This window comes from Sturnira hondurensis, unplaced genomic scaffold (assembly GCF_014824575.4).
Source record: "Sturnira hondurensis isolate 20B ecotype Veracruz unplaced genomic scaffold, ASM1482457v3 Scaffold0019186, whole genome shotgun sequence".
NCBI lineage: Eukaryota > Metazoa > Chordata > Mammalia > Chiroptera > Phyllostomidae > Sturnira > Sturnira hondurensis.
The window spans coordinates 2,838,987-2,853,555 of NW_028091817.1; the positions used below are offsets into that span (position 1 = coordinate 2,838,987).

Consider the following 14,569-nt stretch of genomic DNA (forward strand, 5'->3'; position numbering starts at 1 on the left):
CTTGAGTCAATAAACTTACACTAATAATTCAAAAACTATATACCATAGCTAAGCATATTGCCAGAAGCATGATATAAAAATATTCTCCAAATGAATAACTATAAACAAATAAAAATTTGAAAATCAAGGTGGGCCAAATCAAAATCCCAGCAAGTTATTCTCTGGATATAGACAAATTTTGCTAAAGTTTATATGGAAAGACATCAGACTCAGAGTGGCCAGCACAATACCAAAGCAGGAAACAAAGTTGGAGAACTGACACTATCCAATTTAAAGACTTACTATAAAGCAGGGCTCCTGGTCAAGATAGCAGGGTCACTCCCACAACCACATTAAAATCAAAATTAAACTACAGAACAACCATCACTCAAAACTGCTTGAAATCCAGCTAAATGGAAGTCCTATAACTTAGAATATAAAGAAAAAGCCATTCCCGTTCCCAAGGAGGGTTCTCAGGTCCACACCAGGTCCCCAAGGCCATTGTTTCAGTGACCAAAAGACAGGTCCCTATAACTTCTGGTGGTAAAAACCAGTGTGGATTGTGACTGAGTGAGATGGAGGGCTTCCAGAGTCTCAGGCATTCCTCTTAAAGGTTTCATGCATGGACATACTTGGTCTCACTCACTCTGAGCTCCAGCACTGGGGAAAAAGCTCAGATGGGGCCTAGGACAGATCAAGAAGAACTACATTGTCTGCCATTAGGGTGAGGGATAGAGGGACAGCTTTCTTCCAGACAGAAGTGCTGGCAGAGGCCATTATTCCTTTGCTGAGTCTTCACCCCCACACAGCTGGTAGGAAGCACCATATCTGAATCTCCATCAACCTGGCAAATACTGCTCACCCTTCCCTAGTGATTCCCTAGAACCATGCCCCACCTGTATTGCAGAACCACCCAAGCCATTTCCAGGGGCTTTTCCATACAAATGGCCTGTGTTAGCCAATTCTGTGGACTTTCCTAAAATCTCTCAAAAAAGAAACATGTAAACTCAGGGTACCCCATACCTTTTTTAAAATGGCACCTGATTGTCACTAGCAGTAGGAGGCCTTGGTTCACAGCTTTTCCTCTCCCAGGCACCTCTAAGACTAGCACAAGTACCAGCCAAGTGCATATTGCTTTGTGACTCAGGCAGGGTGGTCTTGGTCTGGGCACAGCCATTGGCTGACCTTAGCCTGAACCCCCTAGGAGGCTTCAGAGACAGTGAACATGGTAGACAGCTTCAGACCATGCCTTAACAACAACCAACTTCTGCTAGTGGCACACTTAAGACATACTCATGAATCTTGCTCCATGGAGTTAGCCTCTGCACAGCAGATCCTCCACAGTCACAGCCAGCCCTCACAGGAGATTGGCCTGAGGTTAATTTCCTGTTGACATGCCAACAGCAATCAAAACTTAACTACAACAGGAGGGTGTACACGGCCCATATAGAGGGCGCACCTGGAGTACCCATCTCAGGTCACCAAGGGGGCTGTACCACTAAGCCCTGCAGAACACCTACTACATTAGGCCACTCTACCAAGACCGGGAGACATAGCAGCTCTACCTAAAACATGGAAACAAATACAAGGAATCAATCAAAGTGAGGAGACAAAGAAAAGTGTCCTAAATGAAAGAACAGGACAAAACTCCAGAAAAAGAGCTAAACAAAATAAAGATAAGCAATCTATCAGATGCAGAGTCCAAAACACTGGTTATAAGAATGTTCAATGAACTTATGGGTGGAGTAGATGATCTTAATGAGTACTTAACGAGTCCAAAAACACATAGCAAACTTAAAAATGGAGATAGAAAGCATGAAAAGGACCAGTTATAAATGAAGAGTACAATAAAGGAAATGAAGAATACATTATAGGGGGATCAACAGTAGAATAGATGAAGCAGAGAATCAAATCAGTGATTTGGAAGTTAAGGAAACAGAAAACATCCAATGAAAACAACAAAAAGGAACAAGAATCCAAAAAAAATGAAGATAGTTTAAGGAGCCTCTGAGACAACTTGAAGTGAACCAACATTCACATCATGGGAGAGCTGGAAGGAGAAGAGAGAGAGCAAGAAATTGAAAGTCTATTTGAAAAAATGATAAAAAAATTCAAGTCCGGGAAGTGCAGAGAATCCCAAACAAGATGAACCCACATAGGCCATCACCAAGACACATCATAATTAAAATGTATAAGGTTAAAGACAAAAGAGAGAATCTGAAAAGCAGTTAGTTAACTACTGTCAGCTGATTTCTCAATAGAAACTTTGCAGGCCATATTGGCAGAAAATATTCAAAGTGATGAAAAGCAAGGACCTTCAACCTAGATTACTGTACCCAGCAAAGCTATTATTTAGAATTAAAGGGCAGATAAAGAGTTTCCCAGATAAGAAAAAGCTAAAAGAGCTAATCATCACCAAACCAGCACTACAAGAAATTTTAAAGAATCTTCTTAGGAAAAAAGTAGGAGGAGAAAAAAATAAGAAGTTAAAAGTATGAATAATAAAATGGCAATAAATACATATCTATCAACAATTACTTTAAATGAATTAAATGCTTCAGTCAAAAGATACCTGGTGGCTGAATGAATAACAAAACAAGACCCTTTCATATGCTGTCTACAAAAAACTTACTTCAGATTAAAGAAAAACACAGACTGAAAGTAAAGGGATAGAAAAAGATATTTTATGAAAATGGAAACAAACACACACACACACACAAAGCTGGGGGTAGCAATACTTACACCAGACAAAATAGACTTTAAAAAAGGCTATAATTGAAGGAGAGACAAAGAAGAACCCAGCAATTTCACTTCTGGGTATTTATCTGAAAAAATTCAAAAGACTAAATCAAAAAGGCATATACATGCATATATTCACGGCAGTGTTATTTACAGCAGCCAAGATAAACTAAGTGTTCATCAATAGACAAATGGACATAGAAGAAGTGGTGCACATATACAGTGGAATATAACTCAACCATAAAAAAGAAATGAAATGTTGCCATCTGAAACAACATGAATGGACCTAGGGGGTATTGTGCTAGGTGAAATAAGTCAGACAGAGGAAGAAAAATGCCAGATGATTCACATATATGTGGAATTTAAAAAACAAAATAAACAGAACAGAAACAGACTCATAGATACAGCGAATATTTCAGTGGTAGCCAGATGGAAGGTGGTTGGGGGATGGGTGAGAAAAGATAAAGAAATTAAGAAGTACAAACTGATAGTTACAGAATAGTCATGAGGATGTAAAATACAGCATAGGGAATATAGTCAATAATATTATAATAACTATGTATGGTGTCACATGGGTACTAGATTTATTAGGGTGATCTCTTTATAAGTTATGTAAATGTTTAGTCACTAGGTTAAATACCTGAAACTAATACAATAGGGTACATCAACCATAATTGGAAAATTAAAAATTATTTTTAAAAGAGACTTAGTATAAAGCTACCATAATTTAAGACACTGTGGTATTGGTGAAAAAAATAAGTACATCAATGGAAAAGAAGAGAGCTCAGAAAGAGATCCCCATAAATATAATCAACTGATTGCAAAGCCTATTCAGTGGAATTACAAGAGTCTTTTCAATAAAGATGCTGGAACAACTGGACATCCACATGCTAAAAACTGAATTTAGACACAGACCTTACACACTTCATCTTACAGCAGAATTAACTCAAAATGATCATAAATTTAAATGTGAAACCCCAAACTATAATACTTCTAAAAGATAGCTTAGGAGAACACTAGATGATGTTGTGTATGGCAATGACTTTTTTAGGTACACCAACAAAGATATGACCAATGAAAGAATCATTTGATAGTACGTACTCTATTAAAATTAAAAATGTCTGCTCTGCATAAGATAATATCAAGAAAATGAGAAGACAAGCCATAAATGGAAAGAAAATATTTGCAAAAAACACATTTGATCAAGGAGTATTATCCAAAATATATAAAACCCCTTTTAAGAGTTTTTATAATGGGATGGGAGTAATGGACAGAAAACTGTACTTGAAAAATAATTAAATGAATTTAAAAATTTTTTAAAGAATAAAAGAAACAAGTAATTCAAACAATAAAGAAATGAGTAATTCAAATAATGAATCAAAGATCTTAACAGACACCTCATCAGAGAAAATATATGAATGGCAAATGAACACATGAAATGATGTTCCACATCATAGGCAATCAGGGAAATACAAATTAAAACAACAATGAGATACCACTACAAGCCTGTTAAGAATAGCCCAAATGTTGTCCAGAATACTGACAACACCAAATGCCAGTGAGGATGTGAAGCAATAGGAATTCTCATTTGTCACTGATGGAGCTGCAGAATGAGACAGCCACCTTGGAAGACACTTGGTGGTTTCTTATGAAACTAAACATGCTTTTACCACATGATCCAGCAGTCATGCTGCTTAGTATTTACTCAAAGGAGTTTACAACTTATATCCATACAGACACCTACGCAGAGATATGTATAGCAGTGTTATTCATAATTGCCCAAACTCAAATGCAATCAAGATGTCCTGCAGTAGAAGAATGAATAAACAAACTGTGGTATGTCCAGACAATGGGATATTATTCAGTGTGAAAGGGGTATTATATGTCAAGCCATGAAAAGACATTGAGGAACCTTAAATGCATATTATTAGGTGAAAGAGACAAATCTGGAAAGGCTACATACTATATGGTTCCAACTATTGAATAATCTGGAATAGGAAAGCTATGGAGATTAAAAATGTCAGTTGTTTCCAGGTATTGGGGAAAGAAGGAAGGATAAATAGGTAGATCATAAGGATTTTTAGGGTAGTAAAAATATCCTGTATGATACTATAATGATGGATACAAGTCATTATATATTCATCAAAATTCATGGAATGTACCACACCAACAGTAAACCCTAAGGTAAACTATGAACTTTGGGTGATTACAATGCGTCAGTGTAGGTTCATCAAATGCACAACTCTGCTGGAGGCTGTTGATAACAGGGAAGCCCATTCCTGCATGAGGGTGAGGAACATACAGGGAATCTTAGTACCTTCCCCTCAAATCTGCTGTGAACCTAAAACTGCTCTATAGAAATTATCTTTAAAATGTAAAAAAAAATTAGTTACAAAAAAAGAGAGAAAACAAACCAATGGTCTAGAATAGAGAGCTCACCGAGACATTCTTAAATGTCTAAATAAATACCTACATATAGGAAATCAGCATGTGAAAAAAATGACACCATAAATCAATGGAGGGAATTTCAGGTTATTTAATAGTTGCTGTGGGGGAAACTGCTCAATTTGTTTAAAAATAAATAAATAAAATAGAAATTCTACCTGAAATTTTGAATACTACATATAAAATCTGACTGAGAATAGAGTGAAGAACTTAAATATAAAGTTAATAGAAAAATGTTTAACAATAACTTTGTCTCCTAGAGTTGGGAAGAATCACAGACACAAGACTGAAAAAAGAAAAACTGAATAAACTGATATTTTTTACATTGATGTTGAGAATTTTTAGGAGATCCAAGATAGTGGGAAGTAGGTGGAAGTTACACTCACCTCCTCCCAAGACCAAACTGGAAGAAGGCACATGGAGACTGGCAGGAAAGGCATAAATGAAAAAAGGGCTAACACTGCACCCACGTTTGGCAGCTGAGAATCGGGAAGAATATCTCAGTTGCAAAAGTCCCACCTTAGGAACATGGTGTCTCAATCCCATGCTAGGCTCTTTGGCCCACAGCACCAGTGCCAGGAAGAGGAGCCCACATGATATCTGGCTGTGAAAATCAGCAGGGATTCTGTCTGCCAGGAAAAAACAAGACATGCTCTCAAAGGGCCAACACACAAAATCTTGTTCACAGCCACTAACCCCAGGCTCCAGCAGAGGGGGCATGCCTCACAGTGGGTGAGAGAGTCCTTCAAGAGATTAGGACCTAATCTCTTGGCTCTATGGCTTTAGGGGGAGAACTGAAAGGGCAGCTGGCAGGGTTCCTCTCCCATACTACCCACAGATGCTATTTTTTCAGAACTCCATAATCTCATGATCTACTCCACTGTAATTTATATATGTGTGTATATATATGTATTACCCTGATTAATACACATATGACAAAGGGTTAAACCTCATTAGTAATCAAGAAAGTGAAAATTGAAAATACAATGAAGATTTATGGAATACCCATCACATCTGCAAAAATGTTTAACACTGCCAATACTGTTGAGGATTTATAAGAAGGGGTTCTCACACCCTGCCCATGGAATTGTAAGTAAATACAAGCATTTTGGTAAATAATTTAATACTCCTACTTAGAAATTTCACTACTAAGAATATACCTTTAAAAAATCCACACTACAATTAACAAGACTGTGTCATATATGTGAAAGTTGCTAAGAGAGATCTTGAAAGTTCTCATCACAACAAAAAAAAAGTATAACTGTGTGGTAATAGATATAACTACACTTATTGTGGTAATCATTTGCAATATATACATATGTCAAATCACTCTGCTGTACATCTAAAACTAAAATGTTATATGTCAATGTTTTTCTGAAAACTTATATACACAGGCACCCAGAGACAAATCCAAGAACATCTATAGCAGCACTCCCTGAAATAATAAAAAAGACTAGAAATAATGCACATATCCATTAACAAAAGAATAAACAAATGAGTTAAGATACATTAATCCGATAAAATGCTGTATCTCAGTGAAAATAAATAAAGTACTGCTACCTACATCATATGGATGAATCTCAACATCATAGTTTAGTGCAAGAATCAAGTCCACATGAATATTTAAAACACGGTTCCATTTATGTTGAGTCCAAAAATGGACAAACATAATAAATAAATTTGGAGATACATAAAAAGAAAAATTATAAAGAAATCTATAAAAATACAAAGGAATAATTAGTATAAAATTTAGGGTAACATTACCTCTAGTTGAGAGAAGAAAGAAGCAGTAAGGGAAAGGCACATAGTAAGACTTGGAGAATGATAATGTGTTATTTTTTTTGCCTGAGTAATAAGTACATGGTTGTTTATTATATTCTTTAAAAATAAAGGTATATGTACACTTCAAACATTATTTTGCTTCTACTTTGTATTTCATACCTACAAGAACTACTTTCCCATGAAGGAATCTATGAAAACAAATATAAATTTTGCCTTCATCTATAGAATGCTAAAAAGATACCTTTTGACTCAGTCTTCAACTAGAAAACAGATTCAATAATTGTTATAAATCTATCTCATTCAAACTTTAAATGATATACAAATTTTTGGTTTTTACCTTGCCAAAAAAGAAAAATGTTGTGGGTTATCCTAGAAGTTAGTATCACGTAGGATAGCTTGCCAATAAATCTGAAAAGGAAAAAGTGTGCGTGCTTCTTCCACCAGGTGCTGGGCAGGGTGAGGAAACCACAGACTCCTTGGACCACTCACCTGATACTCAGGTCGTAACTGCCGCTCAGGAGGAAGTTCTCCTGCTCACACAAGAACAGAGCACGGACGCTGCCAGCGTGGCCCCGGAACGCGATGGGTGCCTCCTTCACTTGTAGGATGTCCAGGAGCTGGATCTTCCGATTGGATGACACAGCTACCAAATCTCCCCCAGAATAGTGGATGATTCTGTTTCTGTCCCACCTGAGTTGCCAGGGGAAAAGGGTGGTCTGTGAAAAAAAAAAGTTAGTGCCCTGCATGGAACTCACTTAGCGTGGTGGCTTTCACAGCAGACGAAACAGAAAACTCAAGGCCTTCCAACGCAGAAACTAGTAGAAGACAAGGCCTAGTATTAACAGAGCCCAATAGAGCCCTGTCTCATACCATAATAAAAAATCAATTTTGAGTAAATTTAAAACCTAAAGACAAAAGGCAACCCACTCAAAAACTTCTGCTAATTAATATACGATAGATCCCCAAGATAGAACAGAGAGAACAACATTTCCCAAACTTATTTGACCACAGAAAACTTTTTTCATGGGAAACCTCAGAGGAACACAGCTGGAAAGCCCTATACCCATGGTACATACCACTGGTTTTTTCTTTCTTTTTTTTTTTAAACCAGTATCCAATGACCACATATTAAGTTCAAAGTCCTGTGCTTATAGGAACCAAGGGAAATACCAAGGTAAGTAGTATGTGGACCTTGCCCTCAATGAGCTTGCAGTCCAATAAAGCAAGGTGAGTTGCATTAATTTTCCAGTAATTATATCATTAGCAAATAGATAAAATATGAGCAGGATGACCAAATGATTTATTGTTCAAACATTTTTACTGTGAAAGGGGACACATCAATTACTCCCAGATCACCAAGTAAAGCAGTAATGTTTCAGTAAAATGTGATGTATTGTCACTCTAAATATGAGCAATTTTGTCCTCATTGCATTTGTCCCATCCTGAGTTCAACAAGTCATCCTCTTTTCTAAAGAATACTTATCACCATACTATTCATAATACCTCAAATTTAATTTTCCCCACTCTTCTGTCTTTCCCTGAAGAACTGGTCAAGATGCAATTTGTTAGTACCATTCAAAAAAAAAATAAAATAGGGGTGGTCTTCACAAACCTTATGAATGGAGAGTGAAGTCCTGGGCCTAAAGTATGGCAGAAAGTTAATTATTAAAGGGTCTTCTTATGACATATCCAAATGATGTCACATTATGCAGTTATCATAAACACTATTTTCATATTTAACATGGAAAGATATCTACAGTATTTTGCTGGAGTGGATTACAGAAATATTTAAAGGGTAACTTCATTTCTATTTAAAATATATGTTTATGCATGCAAAAAAATCTAGAATAGACACCAATATTAATGGTGGTTATCTCTAGATGACAAGATTATAGATCTTTGCTTTTCTCTATACATTTTCCAGTATTTGGTGGATTTTTTCCCACTAAGAATATATTACTTCTAAAATTCTAATAAAACAATAAAGATATTTCAAAAATATTTTATGCACATAAATTTTGCAAAAGTTTGTTGGCTAGTATACCTGAAATTTATAAGAGGAAGTGTCTACTGTACACTGTTGATAATCAAGCATCTACTCTCATGTTAGTTTGGAGCTAGACCCTTTCCAAGTGAACGAGGGTCATGGGAATTTTAAGATGCCAGTGGGAGTAATTCAGGGTCTCTGAAGATCTGGATTCAGACCTTAGTACCTACGTGTCAGAAAGAATACGGATATTGTAAGTCCCACAGAAGACATTTCTCTCCTCCATCTGGACCTGCTGTGTTTCCTGGTTCTGGTATGCTGTCCACAGGTTGTAGTCATTCTAATAAAGAGATGCTTGGAGTCAGAGTATGGCAGCCACTTTACCCACACACACCCTAGAGTCTCCCCTGGTCAGGACACAAGGGCCCATGGATTCTTCCTCATTAGGCTGTGGCTGTTGCCATGGTGCTGATGCAGAGGGGCCAGTGAGCCGGTACTAAAGTAATCTATGAGTTAAAAAATGTTGAGTCCAGAGTCCTAATTCTTCTTCCACCTCTTTCTGTTTCCTGTGTGTCCTGATTCCATGAACTTTCAATGTCCCTGATAGCACAACTTTTCTAAAAATGAGCTCACAAACGTTGTGCTCACAACTAAAGTTACAGGTGCCCTTTGACCAACTACTTCACAGAAGAGGGGCTTTTACATTTACATTGAGGAATCTGACAGTACAAGTATACTCTGGCCATATGTGAAATTACTGCTACACACTATATGCACTTGCACTTAAAAGTTTTCACGCATCTGCAACCTTAATATCTCCTTACTGCAGCCTCACTAAGTACATCATTTACCCACAAAGTAGTCTCATCATTTTATGGATGAGGTATCTGAGCCTCAAAAAGGAGAAATCAATATATCAAATCTCAACAGAAGTGCTTGCTTTCCCTTTTCAATTCTTCCTTCCTCCCTTCCTTCTTTCCACCCTTCCTTCATCCTCCTTCCCTTCCTCTTTCCCTCTCTCTAGCCTTTAATCCCACACTTTCTGAGCAGCTATGGCATGCCAGGCATGCTAAATTCTGCCATAGATGACCCGACTGGACTCCTAGTTTCACTTTTCTTCCCAGCCATACTCTTCACCCTCCAACAGCAGAAAATAATAATCATACTACCAAGAAACAAACAAACAAAAACCAGAATAAGTTTATCATGAAAGCAAAGAAGTCCACACCCTCATGTTTGCATCTGGGAGTCTTCCTGGACATATCTCTTCCTAAGTCTCCTTCCAAACCTTAACTACCACCATGCCTCTAGACCCTTCTTCAGCATACCTGCTTTCCTCAGCTCACTCTCCATCTTAATCTCCTACAAAGTGGTGATATCCACCTAGAAGTCTCTCCACTCCAGAGTGCAAGTAGCTCTGATATTCTGCCTTGAATTTAAAGAGGCTTCCCTGGCTTCCCACAGCCCAGGCTGGAATTCTTGGCTCTTGCTCATCAATTCAGTTTAAAGAGTCTAGAAGCATCATGGTAGAGTCATTGAGAAGAACAAGATCTAAGTTCAAATTCCAACTGTGCCACTGACCTACTACAAGAATTTGGGCAAGTTTTCTAACATCATGGCTTTCATTTCCACATTAATAAACTGGGAGTGATGCTCTCTACCCAACCTATGGTGGGGATAAAGTATGGAATGTATACAAACCCTTGGCACCATGCCTGGCACACTGAGCTCAGTACCCATTACAATCAGCATTACTCAGAAGTACTGACCTCCACCTTTTCCTAGCAGACCCCTTAACTTCTTAGTCTTGCTGCTTCATGTGTTCTCTTCTGGTTTCCATCCCATGTTACCTGTTTCTCTCTCTGTTCTTAAGTTATACATTTCTAAAATATTAAAAACTGCCTGGTAGTCCTCTTTTGTCAGATGATTGTAGCCACATCACCAAAGGAAGAAATGTGCTTGTTTCACTATACTTAACAGAGCAACAGGTTTGAAATGAGCAGGTCAGCATTTAACTTGTTCTCTATCACTTTACTGACTACAAATCTGAAACTCTCTGTGCCTCAGTTTCTTTTTCTGAGTAAATAGGCCAACTCAAAGATGAAAAAAATTCTGGTTCCATGAGGTAAACAAATGTTTTCCTTGGTCCTGCATAGTTTTTTTAAGTGTTTTTTTCCACTGGTTGCCAGCATTTAAGAAAAGCAAAGAGTGTTGCACAATAATTCAGATTTCTAACCTCTTTTGAAAGCTCAGATGGTCTGAGAGGTTGAGCTCCAGATGGGAAGTGAGCCCTTTAATTCACCACAGTCCCATCGTTCTTTACCATTCACACCACCAACCTCCCTCATTCATGGGATCTGTCTGGCCTCTACAGACGTATGAACTAAATGGTTTCTCTGGATGCCTCTATTTCTCCAATTATAACTTATATTGCACAGTTTTGTTATCAGAAGCCACAGTCAGTACTTAATGGCCACCTTTCATTAAGCATTCCTTGGGGGCCCATTGAATAGCCTCAAAATAGAACGTTCTTGAGCAAAGAGTAGGAAGCAGGAATCTAATGGTTTTAGAAATGAACTATGCCTAGACAGGCAGATCGTAGAGTTCAGAGCCTTCCACCTACTCTTCAATATTGCTCAAGATCTGGTGGCAAGGCCTGTGGTTGAGTAACTATCCCCTTCCATCCCAGAGTCAGAATGAACCTGGAAGTGAAAAGTGAGAAAGCTTAATTCATCCTGGACCCTGGACATTCTGGACTGGCCCTGCCCTCCTCTCATGGCCTCTTATCCAAAGGCCATGGCTCTAGCAGCCTCTAGATGCATGGACTGTTGGGTGTGGAGGAAAAGCTCATTTATTACTGACATGATCCTGGTTCTGAGTGCCCCACCAGGTGACTTGGTGCCACGGATGTAGGACATGGCCATGGGATTTGAAGTAAGGGCAAACAGTAAGAAGACAACAAAATCAATCCACCTGTTTAACAGGTGAAGCATTTAAGGCTTAACAAAAGAAAGTGATATACTTAAGAACATGTAGCACAGAACTCTGGTCTCCCTTAAGGAATGTCACCTCCTCTTAGTAACTTTATATCCGTAACAGAGTATCCTACATCCATATGCTATATCTTATGTCCTCCCATGTCCTACACTCTTATGTGAGGAATGAGCCTGAACTTCAGCCTCCAATGGCCAATAACAGTGTAACACTCACAGTGACTTGCCCTGATGTCAGCAGAACCCACCTTTGTTCTCAGTTTCCATTTCTGATTTTTCACACGCATGCGCTTTCCATCATCTGTTATTTTAGGAACTGGGATATGAAGCTTGCTGGCATAATTAGGATCTATTCCCCTTGTGTAGGACCCCTGGGAGGTGAAAAACAGAAAATGGCTACTCTTGGCTTCTATTCTCCAACTTGAGGGGAAACTAGTGCTCAGCAAATATGAAATATGGGCAAGCTCTGGCTATGGAAGGCCTGGGCCTGGCCAGGTAGGCCAGTAGGTACATAGACTGGCATTAGGGAATAACAATGCCAGAAATCTGGACCAAGACCAGAAAGACATGGCCAGTCATTTCTAGCTTTTCAGACTGCAGCCAGCCTCACCATGCTTGCCTCTTGCCCTCTTCTCTCACTGATCTCTACTGGGAAAGTCCCAGCTACCAAGAATCCATGACTCAAGTTAGGATTCAGGCAAGAAGTACACATAAAAATGCCAGAAATGGGCTACTACCATGGAAAATTGTGTTTTAACCTAAAAATAGACTTTGTAGCCTTTTAAACATCTGTGTACTATGTCAGGCTGACCTAGAAACATACTAATGGCTTTCTGGTTCCATAAACCACAATGCAGCTCTTGGTGTGGGAATGGGGAAGGGTTCCCTGCTTTGTGAATTTTCACCAGACTCTGCCTTTCTCTTCCTAAAAGGTTTCTGTACACGTTGTCCCTGCTGGGTGCACTGACAATGGCATAGTAAATGGTGACTAATGGAGAGTCCACCCAAAAAGGAGATGGCTGCTAAAACCTATGAAGCAGCAAACGAGGAGCAGGAGGCCCACTAAAGGTCTTCCAAGTGGACTGGAAGGCTCACAGCCAGGCTAGCCTCAGTGAGGAAACAGGTCTCCAGGCCACCCCTCCCAGGCAGGAAGTACCTGCAGTAAGATAATCTGGTTCTGGATGAACGTGTGCATGGACAGGTCCATCTTGACTTGCTGCACCAATGAAGCCCAGTGCTGGCTCACAGAGGTGCATCTGTTCAGGCTGCTTTTATCGAGCATACCTGAGGGAATAAAAAGATAAACATTGGAACCTTCAAACTGGGTTGCAATGGGCGGGCTCTTGAGAAGTCCTCCAGTACAGCCCAGCATACTTAGAATATACTTGGAGAGGTGGATGGGCAGGTGACGGATGAAGTCCTGGTATTTGCTGACTCCAGAAGACAGGTCTCTGACAGCATCCAGGTCAACCAACAGATCAGAGGGGGTGCACCCTGTCTTGTGCATGTCTGCTTTTTTGGGAAATAGCCTATTCATCTCAGAAATACACTGGAGCGAACATTTCCATTGTCCCTCTAGAATGAAGCCAGAGAAAGGTGCATGGTTGATTTGTCTCTGTGGAAACTCCAAGCCAGTAGAGCTCATCAGAGCCTGCTCTCAGGCTACTGAATTTTGTCACTTATTTCCTGCCAAAATGAAAATAGAAACGCCATAGCCAAACATATGAGCACTTTTCAGCCTTCTTAACTCAAGGATATGTCTGTAGCCTCAAAGCCTGCCCTGTGCAGGTGAAATGCCATGGTGTCCAGAATTTCCTTTAAAATGCCCTGACAGGAAAGTACTTTAAACAATTTTAAAAGAGAGGCATGGGTGAAATAAGAATAGGGCGGTGGGTGGTGCAAACAGTAAGGAACAATGGGACATGATAAAGGGTTCACTTCCCACCTGAAGAGGCCAGTTGTCACTCAGCTGCTGCTAATTATTGCCATGGGAGCTTGTAGAGCTCAACCTTGCAGACCATCTGAGTTTTCAAGAGAGGTTAGAAATCCAACTATCATGCAATGCTTTTTGTTTTTCTGTTAATTATTGAAGTGAGGTGATGGTTATTTGAATGGTTATTATACTGTCCTACTTTTTGAATTTGACATTTTCTATAGAGAAAATGTTTTAGAACCTGGGTGTTGTGTTTCCTCTCACTGTTTCATGTATACATCTTGCTTTTGAAAACCAATTTAGGATGGCCTTGAGGTCAGGGTCCAAATTCTCCACTATTCATTTCCTCTTCAAGGAATCCAATGCTGCAAAAATAGCCCCTGAGTTTTTAAAAAAGAGTGGATTCAATTCTAGGGGTGCCCGCTGTGCCACAGGTCAGGGGCTAGACAAGAGACTGTGGCCTGGGACAGAGGGAGACTTCCAAAGAAGCCCTCGACAACAGCTTCCTTTCTGATTTCTGTTTTCAGGTGTCCCTCAACAGCACAACACTGGAAAGGTGAAAGCACAGCCGTTGGGTCATCCTGAGTGATTTTGTCCTTGCTTCTTCCCTTTCCAGATGTGCAATTAAATGAGAGAACAAATATCAGTGAGTCCAACACACCACAGGTGAAACATGAATGCTAATTCCCCAAAGCTGTCATCTCCAGATGC

At 39.2% G+C, this 14,569-nt stretch overlaps 1 protein-coding gene across 1 annotated transcript in view; it reads right to left on the reverse strand.

The window, feature by feature from the left end:
* The window catches only part of FBXW10B (F-box and WD repeat domain containing 10B), a 39,416-nt gene that overhangs the window by 21,941 nt on the left and 2,906 nt on the right, over positions 1-14,569 (reverse strand). The window contains exons 3-7 of the mRNA XM_037070949.1: positions 13,300-13,500; positions 13,082-13,209; positions 12,174-12,296; positions 9,163-9,272; positions 7,435-7,635 (exon numbers count right to left, since the gene is read on the reverse strand). Of these exons, the coding sequence (XP_036926844.1) occupies positions 7,435-7,635; positions 9,163-9,272; positions 12,174-12,296; positions 13,082-13,209; positions 13,300-13,500 (763 nt within the window). The remainder of the gene's footprint in view (positions 1-7,434; positions 7,636-9,162; positions 9,273-12,173; positions 12,297-13,081; positions 13,210-13,299; positions 13,501-14,569) is intronic.